Raw genomic sequence first — 16,691 nt, 5'->3', positions numbered from 1 at the left:
AATATTTGCAAGTTAATTGAATTCATATTTTTCTGAATTTTGTATAAATTTATGCAAGCATAAATAAATTTTGATCAAGTTAGAAATTACACCTCTATAAGTACTGTTAAAACTAACATGCATGTATGAAATAATCCGAAAATTCAATTTCGGAAATTTTTTATTTGCAAATTTAATTGAAATTTTAACCAATGAAATTACACAACAAAATATTTTATTATTGCTAAATCGGACCCGTAAACCAATATGAATTGTCCAAAACCAAGTGAAAAACCTGTAAGTGAAGCAAAATCAAACTAAACTATTGAGTTGGCCAAACCGGTTCGAATCGAACCGGAGTGGTCTAGAAACCCTAGACTTTTTTTTTTCTCCGTCACCCAGTGCTGCTCCACTCCAGCACTCTCTCTCTCTCTCTCTCTCTCTTTCTCTCTCTCTCTCCTGGTTTTCCACCACCACTACCGGTCGACGCTGTCAAAGTTAGGTTGTGGTAGGTTGTAGTGTACCCACACACGTGATGAAAAAAAAAAAAAAAAAAGGTGAAAGTTGGCAAGCAACTTTGACAAAGATGGAGAGCCATCTTCCTCTCCTATAAATAGGAGAGGATTTGCCTCCGTTTAATACATACCAACAAGAGAGAGTGAAAGCAATTGTGAGAGAGCAATTGTGAGAGAGAAAAATAGTGAGATTATTCAAGAAGAAAAATTAAGCTTAATTTTTTGGGTATTATTGAATAGAGAGTTGTAAGTGTATGTAAACACTTTATTTATTTTTCTCCTATAAAAGATCTGTGGCAGTCCGGAGACGTAGGCAAGATTGGCCGAACTCCGTTATCAAATTGTGTGTTATTATTTTCTTCTGCTCCCTCGTAAAGGGGATTTTGCGTAATTTTTCCCAACAACTGGTATCAGAGCCGAAGTTTTTGGCAGGTCCAGCCGGTCAGATAGCGGTACCGGATCCGTGGATATACTCTGAAAACAAATATACCACGACGATCAGAAAAATACGACGAGTCCATCGGTGCTGTCCGCTCGGAAAGATATTGTAGTATCGACTTAGTGGTGAATAGTAAAACAGTAACTAAAAGTTGGTGGTGAACAGTACTATTCACGTGTACTCACAAGCAAGGCGGAGTCAGACTTGAGTGGGAGCAATGGCTACAGATGAAGGAAAGTCGAAAATTGAAAAATTCGACGGTGCAGATTTTGGCTTTTGGAAAATGCAGATAGAGGATTATCTGTATCAGAAAGGTCTTTTCCAACCTCTCTCCGGAACGAAGCCAGAGGCTATGAAGGAAGAAGATTGGAATCTTCTAGACAGACAAGCACTCGGGGTTATTCGTTTAACCCTCTCCCGCAATGTTGCCTTCAATATAGCAAAAGAAAAGACCACGGTGGGTCTTATGGCGGCTCTTTCCAATATGTACGAAAAGCCATCGGCCGCAAATAAAGTTCACTTAATGAGGCGGTTATTCAATCTATGAATGACGGAAAACGCATCGGTGGCCCAACATCTCAATGAACTCAATACAGTGACAACCCAATTGAGTTCAGTTGAAATTGAATTTGATGAAGAGGTACGAGCATTGATACTTTTGTCTTCCCTACCAGAAATTTGGAATGCTACTGTCACAGCTGTGAGTAGCTCGTCCGGAAGCAAGAAGTTAAAATTTGACGATGTTCGTGACCTAGTTCTCAATGAAGAGATCCGACGGAGAGAGTCATGTGAACCTTCAACTTCTTCAGTCTTGCATACAGAATCGAGAGGAAGAAATTCAACTAGAGGGAATGGACGCGGTAGATCGAACTACCGAGGCAAGTCAAAGGATAGGAGGTCCAAATCCAGGAATCCTAGCAATTTCAATAGCACAAAGACCATTGAATGTTGGAATTGTGGAAAAACTGGTCACTACAAAAATCAGTGCAAGAATGCACCTAAGCACCAGGAGGGGAAGTTAGAGGCAAATGTTGCATCCACCTCAGGAGAAGATGATGCGCTTATATGCTCTTTGGAGAACAAGCAGGAGTCTTGGGTTTTAGACTCCGGTGCGTCATTCCATGCAACTTCACAAAAAGAGCTCCTTGAAAGGTATGCCCCCGGAAACTTTGGAAAAGTATACCTTGGTAATGACCAACCATGTAATATTGTTGGTAAAGGAGTAGTGAAGATTAAGTTGAATGGGTCTACATGGGAGTTGAAGGATGTCAGACATATTCCTGATCTGAGAAAGAACGTAATCTCAGTAGGCCAGTTGGCCAGCGATGGCTACACAATAACCTTCCACGGCGATAATTGGAAGATTACAAAGGGTGCAATGATGGTTACTCGTGGAAGTAAGAGTGGTACTCTTTATAGCACAGGAAGAGCAAGCTATTCCATTGCTGTTGCAGCAAACAGTGAAACTCCCAATATATGGCATCAGAGGCTTGGCCATATGAGTATGAAAGGAATGAAGATTCTACACTCACAGGGAAAACTACCAGGTCTTCAGTCAATTGAAATTGACATGTGTGAAGACTGCATATTTGGAAAGCAAAAAAGAGTCAGCTTTCAGACAAATAGAAGAACCCCAAAGAAGGAGAAACTTGAGCTTGTTCACTCCGATGTGTGGGGACCAACTACTGTCTCATCCATTGGTGGGAAACACTACTTTGTGACTTTTATTGATGATCACTCTCGGAAAGTATGGGTTTACTTTCTAAAATATAAGTCAGAAGTATTTGATGCTTTCAGAATTTGGAAAGCTATGGTTGAAAATGAGACAGGATTGAAGATCAAAAAGCTCAGAATCGACAATGGTGGTGAATATGAAGACACCAGGTTCAAGAAGTTCTGCTATGAACATGGAATCAAGATGGAGAGAACCGTGCCAGGCGCGCCTCAACATAATGGTGTAGCTGAGCGCATGAATCGAACGTTGACAAAAAGAGCCAGAAGCTTGCGTGTACAATCAGGCTTACCAAAGCAATTCTGGGCAGAAGCAGTCAACACAGAAGCTTACTTGATCAACCAAGGTCCATCGATACCATTGGAGCACAAAATACTGGAAGAGGTATGGAGTGGAAAAGAAGTAAAACTCTCACACCTAAGAGTTTTTGGTTGTGTAGCATATGTGCATATAGGTGATCATGGTAGGAACAAGCTTGATCCCAAATCTAAGAAATGCATTTTCATCGGCTATGACGGTGATGAGTTTGGATACCGCCTCTGGGATGAAGAAAACAAGAAAGTGATCCGCAGCAGAGATGTGGTCTTCAATGAAAGAATGATGTACAAGAACAAATATAACACAGTTGCCAGCGACTCAGAGTAGAGTGGGCCAGTGTTTGTAGAGATGGACGATATCTCAGAAAATCTATCGAATGAGTTAGTTAAAGATACTCAATCAGAGGAATCAACTGACACACCACAAACTTCTCCTCCAAAAGCTTTAAGAAGGTCTGAACGTCCTCCAAAGCCTAACAGAAAATATATGAATTATTTGTTATTAACAGATGGAGGAGAACCTGAATGCTTTGAGGAAGCATGTCAAACGGTAGATGCCAGTAAGTGGGAGCTTGCCATGAAAGACGAAATGAAGTCTTTAATCTCCAATCAAACATTGGAACTAGCTGAGTTACCCGTGGGAAAGAAGGCACTTCACAACAAATGGGTGTATCGAGTGAAAGAGGAACATGATGGTTCCAAGAGATACAAAGCTCGACTGGTAGTCAAAGGGTTCCAGCAGAAGGAAGGAGTTGACTACACCGACATATTTGCACCAGTTGTAAAACTCAATACTATCAGGTCTGTGTTAAGTATTGTTGCTAGTGAAGGGCTCTACCTTGAGCAGTTGGACGTAAAGACAGCGTTTCTTCACGGAGACTTGGATAAGGAGATATACATGTACCAGCCAGAAGGATTCTCAGAAAAAGGAAAAGAGAATATGGTGTGCAAACTCAAGAAGAGCTTGTATGGACTGAAACAAGCTCCAAGACAGTGGTACAAAAAGTTCGACAGTTTCATGCACAATGAAGGCTTCCAGAAGTGCAACGCCGACCACTGTTGCTTCTTCAAAAGATACAGGTCCAGTTATATCATTTTACTGCTCTAGGTTGATGATATGTTAGTAGCAGGTTCAAATATGGATGATATTAGAAGATTGAAGCAGCAATTGTCAAAAGCGTTTGATATGAGGGACTTAGGTCGAGCGAAAAAGATTCTCGGAATGCAAATCACGAGAGATAAGCAAAAACAGGTGTTGCAGTTATCTCAAGCAGAGTACATCAATCATGTATTGCAAAGATTCAACATGAACGAAGCTAAGCCGGTCAGCACACCCTTGGCTAGTCATTTTCGCCTATCCAAGGACCAGTCCCCTCAGACGGAAGAAGAGAGAAAAGACATGGCCAAAATTCCTTATGCTTCAGCCATAGGAAGTTTGATGTATGCGATGGTCTGTACGAGACCAGATATTGGCTATGCAGTGGTAATTGTTAGCAGGTATATGTCAAATCCAGGGAAAGCTCGTTGGGAAGTGGTAAAGTGGATTTTGAGGTATCTACGAGGCACTACTGAAAAGTGTTTGTACTTTGGTAAAGGAGAACTAAAAGTACAAGGTTATGTAGATGCAGACTATGGAGGCGACATTGATCACCGCTGTTGGTACTACAGTTGTTTGTTGGATGTCACAGGTACAGAAGATTGTAGCTCTATCCACCACAGAAGCTGAATATGTTGCAGTGACAGAAGCCAGCAAAGAGATGATATGGCTTCGAGGTTTGTTAACAGAGTTGGGATTCAAGCAAGAAAAGAATGTTTTGTACAGTGATAGTCAGAGTGCAATACATTTGGCAAAGAATTCAGCATTTCATTCTAGAACAAAACACATTGGTCTTCGATATCATTTCATCAGGTCTCTGCTTGAGAATGATGTGCTAAAATTAGAGAAGATTCAAGGAAACAAGAATCCAGCTGACATGTTAACAAAGGTGGTGACCATTGACAAACTGAAGTTGTGCTCGACTTCAGTTGGCCTGCTAGAATAAACAGACCAGAGAAGATTGCCGCAGAATTAATGTGTGAAGACAGATTGAAATCAGTCTTCAAGTGGGAGATTGTCAAAATTAGGTTGTGGTAGGTTGTAGTGTACCCACACACGTGATGAAAAAAAAAAAAATAGGTGAAAGTTGGCAAGCAACTTTAACAAAGATGGAGAGCCGTGAATGAATTATACACGGCTCTCTCATCTTCCTCTCCAATAAATAAGAGAGGATTTGCCTCCGTTTAATACACACCAACAAGAGAGAGTGAGAGCAATTGTGAGAGAGAAAAATAGTGAGATTATTCAAGAAGAAAAATTAAGCTTAATTTTTCGGGTATTCTTGAATAGAGGGTTGTAAGTGTATGTAAACACTTTATTTATTTTTCTCCTATAAAAGATCTGTGGCAGTCCGGAGACGTAGGCAAGATTGGCCGAACTCCATTATCAAATTGTGTGTTATTATTTTCTTCTGCTCCCTCGTAAAGGGGATTTTGCGTAATTTTTCCCAACAGACACTACCCTCGCTATCGCCCCACCGGCCTCCCTCCTTCTCTCTCTGTCTCTAGTTCTAGTGAATGCAGTAGAGGCGAGTTGTGATATCAGCCATCGACCGCCACCACTCGGCATCTCTCTCTCCTGCTCACGACTCCGGTGAGCGCTGCAGCTCAGGCGAGCATCGGCTCCTCTCGATTCGATCGACTCCAACTACTGCCTCCTTTATTTTTCTTCGATCCGGTGAGACTGGTTGAAGGCCAGACGACTTGGTTTCTTCTCCGCCACTAACAATTTCGCCAGCCACCTTCGGTTGTTTCTCCTGCAAGCATTTTTATCCTTTCTGGCCCAGCTACCGCCGATAGTGTTGTACTTTGGGGTATTGAGACTATTTCTGGTTATCTTTTCCAGAAATTAGTTAATTTCCCATAATTAATAGTTAGATGAACTAGATTTAAGTATTTTCCAATATATTTCATAAATTATTGATTTGATTAGAAGACTTCAATAAATTAAAATAAATTATGAGTGAGTGATTTAGTAAGATTAAAGTAATTTTTGATTAGAGACTAAATTTTTTTTTTTGGTAAATAAAAGGAAGCATAAAGCTCAAAGCAACCTAAACATGATTAAGCAGATAAAAAATACCAGGAGGAGGGGTATTAAGAAAATGACACCCAAGAGTGATGCCCAAGAAGCAAGCCAATCCGCACAAAATTTGGATTCCCAATAAACATGATAAACAATCACCTCCCAAGAATGATCCAGCAAACTTCTCACCATACTTACCCATCCCTTATAATGATTTAGAGGTTTTTCATTTGCTGTAACCCACTGCACAACCTATAAATTATCACATTCGACAACAAGTTTCTCAATCTGCAGGTCCTTCACAAGCTTGATCCCATGATAAAGTGCACACAGGCCCAGTTCCAAACAAACCCATGAACCCACCGCCTTGCACTCCCATGAATTAACCTGCCACCAGAAGCCAGAAGACCTCCTCCTTTCACAGCTCTGATAGTATTCAACTTAAACCACCCAGCAGGAGGTGGAGACGAAGAGAGCATAACCATATCCTTCTTACCTGAGAATGGCGAAACCAAATCATTGTGCCGCTGCATAGAATTAACATGCCTCACAAAAGCAAGCCCCTCCATAACAAAAGCCTCTACACTCACAGGGGCAGATTGAAAAAGCACCCGATTCCGATGCTTCCATATCATCCAACAAAAAATACCAAAAAACACAGCCCATTCTAAACCCTTTATTCGAAACTTCTTAACTCTCAGATTCTGTTGGAACCAACTATCAAATGACAAACCAACATAAAAAAATACAGTCCAACTAGAGGAAGGCATAAACCGTCGCCACATCATACTAACAACAACACAATAACGACACAAGTGGATAAGCGATTCCTGCTCCATAGAACATAGTGGGTAGGTGGCACACCGGGAAAGATGCTGATGATGCCACTCAAGGTTAGTGAAAATTTTACCCTGCGAAACTGTCCAAAGAAACAAACGAAATTTTACCCTGCGAGACTGTTTTGATTTCTTGTTGTGGTACTTTGACATTTGTTGTTGTCGAGCTACTGTTTTTGTTTACATTAAAAAATTAGCTACCCGTTTTTGTTTACATTAAAAAATTAGCTACCCCGATATAAATGCATTATACAACAAACAAATTATAAACAGTGTTTTGTTTACATTAAAAAAAATAATAGTGTTTTGTTTCAATGGAGTGTATTTCTGACAATATGAAAGGAAAAAAATAAAATAAAATAAAGCAGTGACATTTCTTTTTGTTAAAAAATTTTTTTTTATTGGCTCTGTGTATGAGCCGGTATAGGCAATAAATTTTTCATTATATATACACCTATTTGCTGTACCTTTTGCGCTAACTCATTTTTCTAGCTTCTTCCTATCAGTATTCCTTGAAATATAATCTCATCAGATTCAGATTTCTATGCCTCACTGTCACAGTCATAGCCATGGCCGAAAAGGTTTGTTCTGTGTGATTCTTATTGCTCTTATCGTCTTTTACCTTATACCCACTTAGCTTATTCTTTTTGTAACCTTTGTGTACGGGTGGTTTTTATTTTTTTTATTTTTTTAATTTTCTTTTTTAGTAGAAAATATTTGGATTAATTGAATAGATTTTGGTTTTATAATTTTATTATAATGTTGCAGAAAGTAACAACAATGGTGATTAAGGTTGATCTTGATTGCGAAAGATGCCGCCAGAAAATCAAGAAAATACTCTGCAAAATTCCTCGTGAGTATCATTTTCTTGATTTTTTTTCTATTTTTTGTGTATTTTAATTCTTTTTTGCTTTCTTTGCAATAGAGATTGAAAATCAAGTGATTGATGAGAAGGCAAAAACAGTAACAGTAACTGTAGTATGTTGCAGTCCAGAAAAGATCAAGAAAAAGATCCTTCGTATGGGTGGTGCATCAGTCGAATGTATTGAAATTCTTCCGAAACAACCACCACCACCACCACCACCCAAAGAATCTGTAAAAACCAAAGATCAAAAAGACAAAACGCAGAAGCATGAACCAAATCAGGCGAGGGATTGTTGTCAAGAATGTTCTGAAGGGCGTCATGGGGGGCCATGTTTTGAGGTTTACAGAAGGCTCCCGCCTTCTTTTTATGGACCACAAGTTCCAATACCATGGTACGAAGCTTATGGACGGCAGGTGTATGATGGCTGGGGCTGCAGTGGCTATCACTACAGCGGTTATCACTACAGCGGTTGCCGGAGAGGATGTTGTGTGGGTAAATGGGATTGCTTAAGTGAAGAAAATTCGTGGGCATGTATAGTCATGTAAAAAGAGATGTCGGTGGACCTAGTTATGTTATGATCTTTCGGTAATTGCTTTCTTTCGTCCAAATTAGGTCTATACGGTAGAACCGAACTGAATTAACATTAAGAAATCGAAAAAAAAAAAAAACTTAGTTTTATAAAATTAATGATGCTTATGAAGTGTATGTTTAGGTCTGTGTGGCTTCTCTCCTCCGTCAATAAAAATTACGCTATCGTATTTTCTATCTCTATTCTGTTTTCCACGTTCTCTCTGCTCAGACTTCAACTAAGACCAAACTAATATATATATATATATATATATATATATATATTAAATGTTATATTTTATTTTTGAAATTAAAAATTATATTTCTATTTATTAATAAGTATTAAAATGGTGTAAGACTCTAAATACAATTTTGTTTTTATTCAAGCGGAAGACTATCACTGTGGTTGACTGAAGTACTACCAATTAATTAAACAATGAATTTGATATTTGGAGAGAAAATTTGAGTTTAAGTCAATTTTTAATTTAGACATCTATATAATCTTTTTTCTACTATAGATTGTCTTATTATTATATTTAATTTTATAATTATAACTATTCTAATTATAACTTTATCTTTTGAATTAAAAACATCAACGTTTCAAACCTTTTTGTTTTTTTAATCCAGTCAGAAAAATATAAAAAGAATCTGCATTTTGTTTTGCTATGAATTTTTTTTTTGTCATAAAGTCTAGAAATCATCATTTTTTGACATGATTGCTTTTATTATTTCTTATGATTAAATTTGTCCTATAACTCATTTTTATCTATTTAATTTTATTTGCCATTTAAATTTTTCTATTTCTAAATGGAAATCTTCTCTTATATTGAGTATGCTTCTTTCCAACAATCGCTTGACAAAGACAATCCGTTCTAATCCTACGGTCTATTAAAAATAATCTTATGTACGAAGAAAAACTGGCATTTTTGATATTTTTTATAATCAAAATTAGCGTATCCTTTTGATTAATAATACTCTCATATATCATTAAAATTCTTTACTAATACTTTTATTAAAATATTCGTCTGAACAACCCTTTTTTACTTTAAAATAAACTCAATTTTGAACGATGATTCAATAATAGAACCTTTTGTTATCAAATGAGATAAATGCATCCATTTCCTTATTTTATTCATCATTTATATATTTACAATTTCTTTCACGAGAATTTCTAATTACCATATGAAGAAAACTAATATTTTTATATGTTTTAGCTAAATAAAAAAAAATAAATCTTTCTCTTTCTAGTAATGCAATATTAAAGCAAAAAAGATTCCGGAAACCCATCCCACCAAAGCCCTTATGACCACTCATATTACTTCAAGAAAGCCAATTGATGCCTCCCCTTTCACCCTTCCCATTCCACCAAAATCTATTCAAAATAACTCGCAACTCATTACACAAAGATTGCGTCAGCTGGAAAATACTCACGCAATAAGTAAGAATAGCTTGGGCAGCCGATTTTATAAGAACTTCCCTCCCTATCCTAGATAAGAATTAGTTACTCCACCTATTCAACCTCTTCCAGAGTATGTCTTTTAAGAAACTAAAAATCTGTTTTTATTACGCCTAATAAGAGACGGCAGACCCAAGTAAGACCCATTGCCCAGAGGATTAAGAAGCCCAAGGGTACCCCGAATACAAGCTCTATGATCTTCTGTAACATTCGAGCTAAATTGAATACCGAATTCCTAAAAATTTACGGCTTGACTCAAAGCACTAGCATAAGCCTCCAAAATAATATATATAATATATAATATATATGTTATATTATATATAAGAATTCATATTTACAATAGAAGAAAAAAAAAGAATATGGCACTTAATCATAATAGCCCACAAATCACTCTTTCTTGTAGACATTGACTTTTCCAATCAATCAATTAGTTTTATTAACCTAATAAAGGAAAATTACTATTTCGTCCCTGTGTTTTGATCAAATTAATAACTTCATCCATGTATTTTGGTCAAATTACTCGGACATTCCTAAAGTTTGACTCCGTCTGATAATATGGTCCTTTCGTCTAAAAAATTGCATTTTTTCGTCTATTTTACGTGAAAAGTCTAAATACCATTATTATGGGACCCATAAACATGATAAAATGTACATTTTTATATTTTTAAATTATATTTTCCTTTTTTGCCTTATACCAATTGACGACTTAGAAGATCAGAGAAACGGAACTACAAGTGACCTTGACCAATCATTCTCGCCGCCTCCTTGTCCCGCTATTATCACCCCCCTCAACTTATATCCTCTTAACTGTCATCACCACCTCCATAATAGGTTTACAAATCAACGTCATCCGTATAATTATAGACGTTCCAAAACTAAAGGAGACAACCCTAGCAGATTTTGCGCGCTTCAAATTCCCACCAAAAGAAACAACAAATCTCCAGTACTTGGTTGAAGATTGTTGTAGCCTTGTTGTCAACAATGCAGTTGTGTAACTTCGAAATCCGAACTTGGAAGGCTCCAGAAGAAGGAAACCAAAGGACAGTTCGCCTGTATCTCCATCGCCACACACAAACTCATCAACTGCGATGACATTGAAGATGTCCGCCGTGAGGTCCAGATCATGCACCATGGTCACAGGCAGATTCCAATTCAAAATTTCTTTTTGTTTTTTGGGAAAATAATTAATTCGTCCTTGAGGTTTGACTAAACTAAGTCATCTTTGCAGTTTGGTAATATTAATTAATGGTCTTTGAGGTTTACCTCTGTCAAACCACTTGGTCCTTCCGTTCATTTTCCCTGGATTTTTCTGTTAAAACCTTTAAACAAGACTAAAATATCCCGACACATAAGAATGGAAAATAATTAATTTGACCCTGAGATTTGACCAAACTAACTAAGTCATCTCTGCAGTTTAGCAATATTGATTAATGATTCCTGAGGTTTACCTCTGTCAAACCATTTGGTCATTCTATTTATTTTCTCTTGATTTTTCTATTAAAACCTTAAAAAAAGACTAAAATATCATTACATTTAAGAAGAAAAAGACTAAACTAACCTAGTTTATTTGCTTTATAACAGAATGACAATTAAGTCTTATCAAACTTACAATTGGAATTCTGAAAAAATGGTGAATTTTTTTTTAATTTTCTAAATATTCTAACTATTTCTATGGTCCTACCTTCATTTCATTAGTTGTAGTTTGTAATGGAATATGGAAAACAACTTGTTCTCTTGAATATTGATATCTAAAATAAATGCCTATTATTTTTATTAAAATTAACTCGACATATATTTTTCTTTTTCATATTTTTATTGGTGGCTCTAGACGGTGAAGTGACACATTATATTGATTAAATATTTTTTTGGGTGAATATCAAATAATTAATATATACCCTGAATCATTGTTTTCCCTCCACGATAAATGGAAATTCTAACCTAGGTTAGTTTAGTCTTTTTCTTCTTAAATGTCAGGGTATTTTAGTCTTTTTTTTTAAGGTTTTAATGGAAAAATCTGAAGAAAATGGACGGAATGACCAAATGGTTTGATTGAGGTAAATCTCGATGATCATTAATTAATATTGTTAAACTGTAGGGATGACTTAATTAATTTGGTCAAACCTCAGGGACGAATTAATTATTTTCCCTTTTTAGGTGTCAGGGTATTTTAGTCTTTTTTAAAGGTTTTAAGGGAAAAATATTGAGAAAATGAATGGAAGGAACAAGAGGTTTGACGGAGATTAGCCTTGGGGACCATTAATTAATATTGCCAAACTGTAGGAATGACTTAGTTTAGTCAAATCCCAGGGACAAATTAATTATTTTTCTTTGTTTTTTTAGTTTCAATAGGAATATAATGGAGCTAAAAGGAGCATATGAAGATGATTCAGTCAAGGAAGTGAGTGGTCTTAGAGAGGAGGAGGTGGCGACAACAAGTTGGGACTTGGTGGTTGAGAAGAGGAGGTTAGTAGTGATAGAAACAGTGGTAGTGGAAGAGTGATCAAGATCACAGAAAGGCATCGAGATACGAATGGCGAAGAGGAGTATTATTTATGTCGCCAAGGAAACCTGAGCCCAACTGTAATACGACTGCGTTTCTATAGATGAAATTATGATTCTTTTTCTAATGTTTTTTGGGTCCCATAATATTAGTGTTTTAGTCTTTTTATGTAAAATTAACGGAAAAGTGTCACTTTTTGGATGGAAGGACCGTTTAGTTAGACGGAAGCAAATCTCAGAAATGTTCGAGTAATTTAATCAAAATATATGGATAAAGTTATTAATTGGATCAAAATACAGGAACAAAAAAGTAATTTTCCTAACCTACTAATTATAAATCTCTCCAAATAAGCAACTTCTCTAATAATTGTTTTGTAATTATATTGCCGTAAAAAATTAAATGTTAAAAAAAAAAAAACATACACCAGTATATGTATAGGTGTTAATCAAGTTGGGTTAAGCATATTCAACATAATTAAGCTATTTCATGGGAGATATTAATAAAACCTAGCCCCTCTCTCTTTCTCTCCCAAACCTAAAATTTAAAAACTCTTTTTTCTTCTTTCACGGACGGCAACCAGTGAGCTCTCACCGGTGGTCACCCCTTTTTCTTTTTTTTTTTTTTTTTTTTTTTGCAAATAATCATCAGATCTGTATAAAAATCTGAGTTATTGTCGTTCAAATATTGGGATTTATTGTCGCCCATATAGTGTGATCTTGTTCTTAGATCTAATTCTGAGTTATTGTTATCAGTATTACGGTGATTTTGTCTAGCGTCTTTTGTTATTTGGATAGTTATGTAGAAATAAGTGCAAATCTCTGGAAGAAATTTGAAGGTAATTAGATCGGATTTGTAGAAAGACCATAGAGTTGAACAGTGGCCATGAATAGCTACTAAGTGGAGCAAGTGATCACCGATGACACAAATATTATGTTCTGTCAACGCAATCAGATACTTCAAATCAAGATTGTGTTTTTTTATTCTTTGTATAAGTAATTTATTATTAGACTTCTTATACAAAAATATAGAAACATATTGATCTATATTCCATATCTGTCTACAGTTTCTTCTTAATGAAATTTCTAATCTGATTTTTTCTCAAAAAAAAAAAAAAAAAAAAAAAGCTATTTCGAAGTCGGGTAAATTGCGTCAAATTACTTAGAATTTCGCGTACAACATTAGGTTATTAACTCAAAAATGATTTTAAAGAAAAACTACTAATTTTGAATCTTACTGTATAATATGGATTTTAACCTCAGAATTAATTAAAATTTCAAGAAAATAATCTTACTTTTTTGCACATGCACTAAGGACCTCCATTTCACATGCACCGGAGACTTCAATGTTTCAAATTTCTACCACGACATACCTTCATGTTTTACCAATATATATATATATATATATATATATATATATATATATATATATATATATATATATATATATATATTTCTTCAATTCGAGTCACCCTTTTCCTTTAATAATTGAACATCAATCTCTACCAAACTAATCACCAAGTCACCCTTTTCCTTTAATAATTGAACGTCAATTATGAAAATTGAACATCAATCTCTACCAAACTAATCACCAAGTCACCCTTTTCCTCTAATAATTTCATCATGCTAATAGGTAAATTTGAGTTTAATAAGTAGTGCAATTTTAAAAATTCAGGTGTTGAATGAATAATATAATGAATATTAGGTAAATGCCTAATGTAATGAATCCTAATACATAAGCATTTTTAAGCAGGATTATAATAAGAATCAAAACCGATGTTTCAAACTTTTGAATCGGACCGAAATTAGTCCTATTTAGTTTAGTTTCCATAAAATAAAATGATGACATATGATTTTTCATTCTATATATATAATAGGTGAATATAAAAATAATACACTTTGGATTTTTGGCCTATATAATATAATTTGCTCACTTATGTCAATTATAACAAAAGGGCTTATTATATTTGTCCTAATTGAATTTTTAATTTTTTTTCTATTTTGATATTTGAATGGAAAAGATTGATGAAATTTATGAACTAATAATTTTTTTACAATTAAGTGCACTTTACTATAATTTCTCACTGAAAATCAAAATGACCTATTTACCTATTATTTTTCTTTATTTATTTCTTGAGATTATAACTATTTTTTAATTTTATTTCATTTTAGAATAAAAAAAAATAGAAGGAATTTTTAAGACTTTTTTATTTTAGACAAGAGACAAGAAACATGACACTAAGAAGTTCTACAAAACAAAAAACAACAAATAAATTGAATATTTATGTTTGATATTATTTATTGAATAAAATTGTCATAACTTGTTTTTTTGAGCCGGACCTACACTAGAATTTGGACAGGTTTAAAGCTTCAAAAGCCTATAGTAAACCTATCTAATCTAAGATCTCATTTCCTAATTTATCTCACTATACACGCTCACTGTACAAAAATGCAGTTTAAACACAAATATTTAGCATGGACCAATCCATTTCTAACTAGCAATGGATTAAAAAGGGGGATAGATCTTAAAATCTTATATTAAAAGTAAGAAAATCTGTTTACACATTTTCCGCGAAAGTATAATCAAAAGTAATTAGAAACGGAATACGGATTGTTAATCCATTTATCAGTATCATTTAAGCATAAAATGCCTTTTAAATCTTTTTTTTTTTTTTTAAGTAACAAAGAGGGAAAAATAAACAAAGCAACCTAATCTCAAAAGCTAACATCACATGCATCGGTCCAAAGAATCATCGAAAGGGAAGAAAACATAATCTCCCAAAAATGAAAAGAAGAGGGTAAAGAATGATTCAATCTTGCCAAATGATCCGTTGCAAAATTCTCCTGACATAAAACATGATGTAGGGAACACTGTCAATCTCGAGATAACAAAACCTAAATATCCGAAATCACAGCTGCCAAAGGATGGAAACAAACATAACTGAATTTACAAGTCGAACAGCCTCCAAATTATCTAACTCAAGCCTCACTCCCAAGCAAAAGAAATACCAGCTCTAATAGCAAACAATTCTCCAAACAAAATATATATGAGAAAAACCAATATTTATTTATTCCCACTGTTTTATTTATTTTATTTGATTTCCTTCTTCTCTAATAGGAAGAAAAACAATTATTAGTATTTGAAATAATATTTTCATTCATTATTTAAAAAAATTGAAAACAATGAAAAATATAATATATAATCTATACATTCTATAACAGAGTAGAGCATGTATGTTGCAATTAGATTTAGAATGGAAAAATGCTCCGCAGGAATAGTTCCAATTCAGAAAGGAGATAGGTTCAGCGAAATGCAATGTCCTAAAAATGATTTGGAGCGTAAAGAGATGGAGTCTATTCCATATGCATCAGTGGTTGGGAGCTTAATGTATGTTCAGACATGTACTCGACCGGATATTAGTTTCGCCGTAGGAATGTTAGGGCGATATCAAAGTAATCCCCGGATGGACCATTGGAAAGCTGCAAAGAAAGTACTTAGGTATTTACAAGGCACTAAGGATCATATACTCACTTATAGAAAGTCCAGCCATCTAGAACTGGTGGGATACTCGGATTTAGACTATGCCGGTTGTGTAGATTCGAAAAAGTCTACATTTGGCTACTTGTTTCTTTTAGCCGGAGGAGCAGTATCATGGAAAAGTGGAAAGCAGTCTGTCATTGCTACTTCCACTATGGAGGCTGAATTTGTGGCATGCTTTGAGGCCACTGTTCATGCATTGTGGTTGCGGAACTTTGTCTCAGGTCTAGGCATTGTCGACAGTATAGCTAGACCGTTGAGAATTTACTGTGATAATTCCGCAGCTGTCTTCTTCTCTAAGAATGATAGGTACTCTAAGGGTGCAAAACACATGGATTTAAAGTACCTATCTGTGAAAGAAGAAGTGCAAAAACACAAAGTGTCAATTGAGCATATCGGTACTGATCTGATGATAGCGGATCCGCTAACTAAAGGCTTACCGCCTAAAATCTTCACTGGCCATGTTGATAGGATGGGCATTATAGATAAGTCCTTGTTAGCATGATGTTTAAACTTGTATATATATATACATATGGTTGTTTTGCTCATATTATTGTGACACTTGGGAATTCAATTAAAGATGTGTTTTACTTATTTATGTGTTATCCATATTATAAATGTATACAATAATGGTTTGAGTGAGATAACAATAACAGTTGATTGTAACAATGTATTGTTTGTTGAATAGTTTCTCCATTAAAGTTTTATGAATTGAAGTGGTCTGTGATATATGGAAGGAATCATGTCGATTAATGACTTGTGACCACCATAATCCGATCATCTTAATTCTAATTAAGGTAAACATGATAGATTCAAGAAATGCACATGGG

At 35.2% G+C, this 16,691-nt stretch overlaps 1 protein-coding gene across 2 annotated transcripts; it reads left to right on the top strand.

Moving 5' to 3' along the window:
- The first annotated feature begins 6,248 nt into the window (after positions 1–6,248).
- LOC105636192 (uncharacterized) lies at positions 6,249–8,573 on the top strand. 2 transcript variants are annotated; one of them, XM_089717488.1, is made up of 4 exons: positions 6,249–6,996; positions 7,446–7,520; positions 7,708–7,792; positions 7,919–8,573. In XM_089717488.1, exons 1-4 carry the CDS (start codon positions 6,976–6,978, stop codon positions 8,347–8,349), a joined length of 612 nt encoding a protein of 203 aa, XP_089573614.1. In that variant the 5' UTR covers positions 6,249–6,975; the 3' UTR covers positions 8,350–8,573. The 2 variants fall into 2 exon arrangements, with proteins under 2 accessions (XP_089573614.1, XP_089573613.1); XM_089717487.1 differs by having other exon boundaries at positions 6,267–6,996; positions 7,865–8,573.
- Positions 8,574–16,691: the final 8,118 nt, after the last annotated feature.

The sequence above is a fragment of the Jatropha curcas genome, chromosome 2, assembly GCF_041381405.1.
Source record: "Jatropha curcas cultivar XTBG-Jc1 chromosome 2, XTBG_Jcur_1.0, whole genome shotgun sequence".
NCBI classification, from domain to species: Eukaryota; Viridiplantae; Streptophyta; class Magnoliopsida; order Malpighiales; family Euphorbiaceae; genus Jatropha; species Jatropha curcas.
Note: the sequence above shows the minus strand (reverse complement) of the source record. Positions and strands in the feature narration are given on the sequence as shown.

Bases quoted from the DNA above. Each gene is read 5' to 3' on its own strand.
- LOC105636192 (XM_089717487.1), top strand. From the start codon at position 6,976: ATGCTGATGATGCCACTCAAG. The intron at 6,997-7,445 runs GTTAGTGAAAAT...TCTTCCTATCAG, and splicing joins TGCTGATGATGCCACTCAAG to TATTCCTTGAAATATAATCT. The intron at 7,521-7,707 runs GTTTGTTCTGTG...ATAATGTTGCAG, and splicing joins TCATAGCCATGGCCGAAAAG to AAAGTAACAACAATGGTGAT.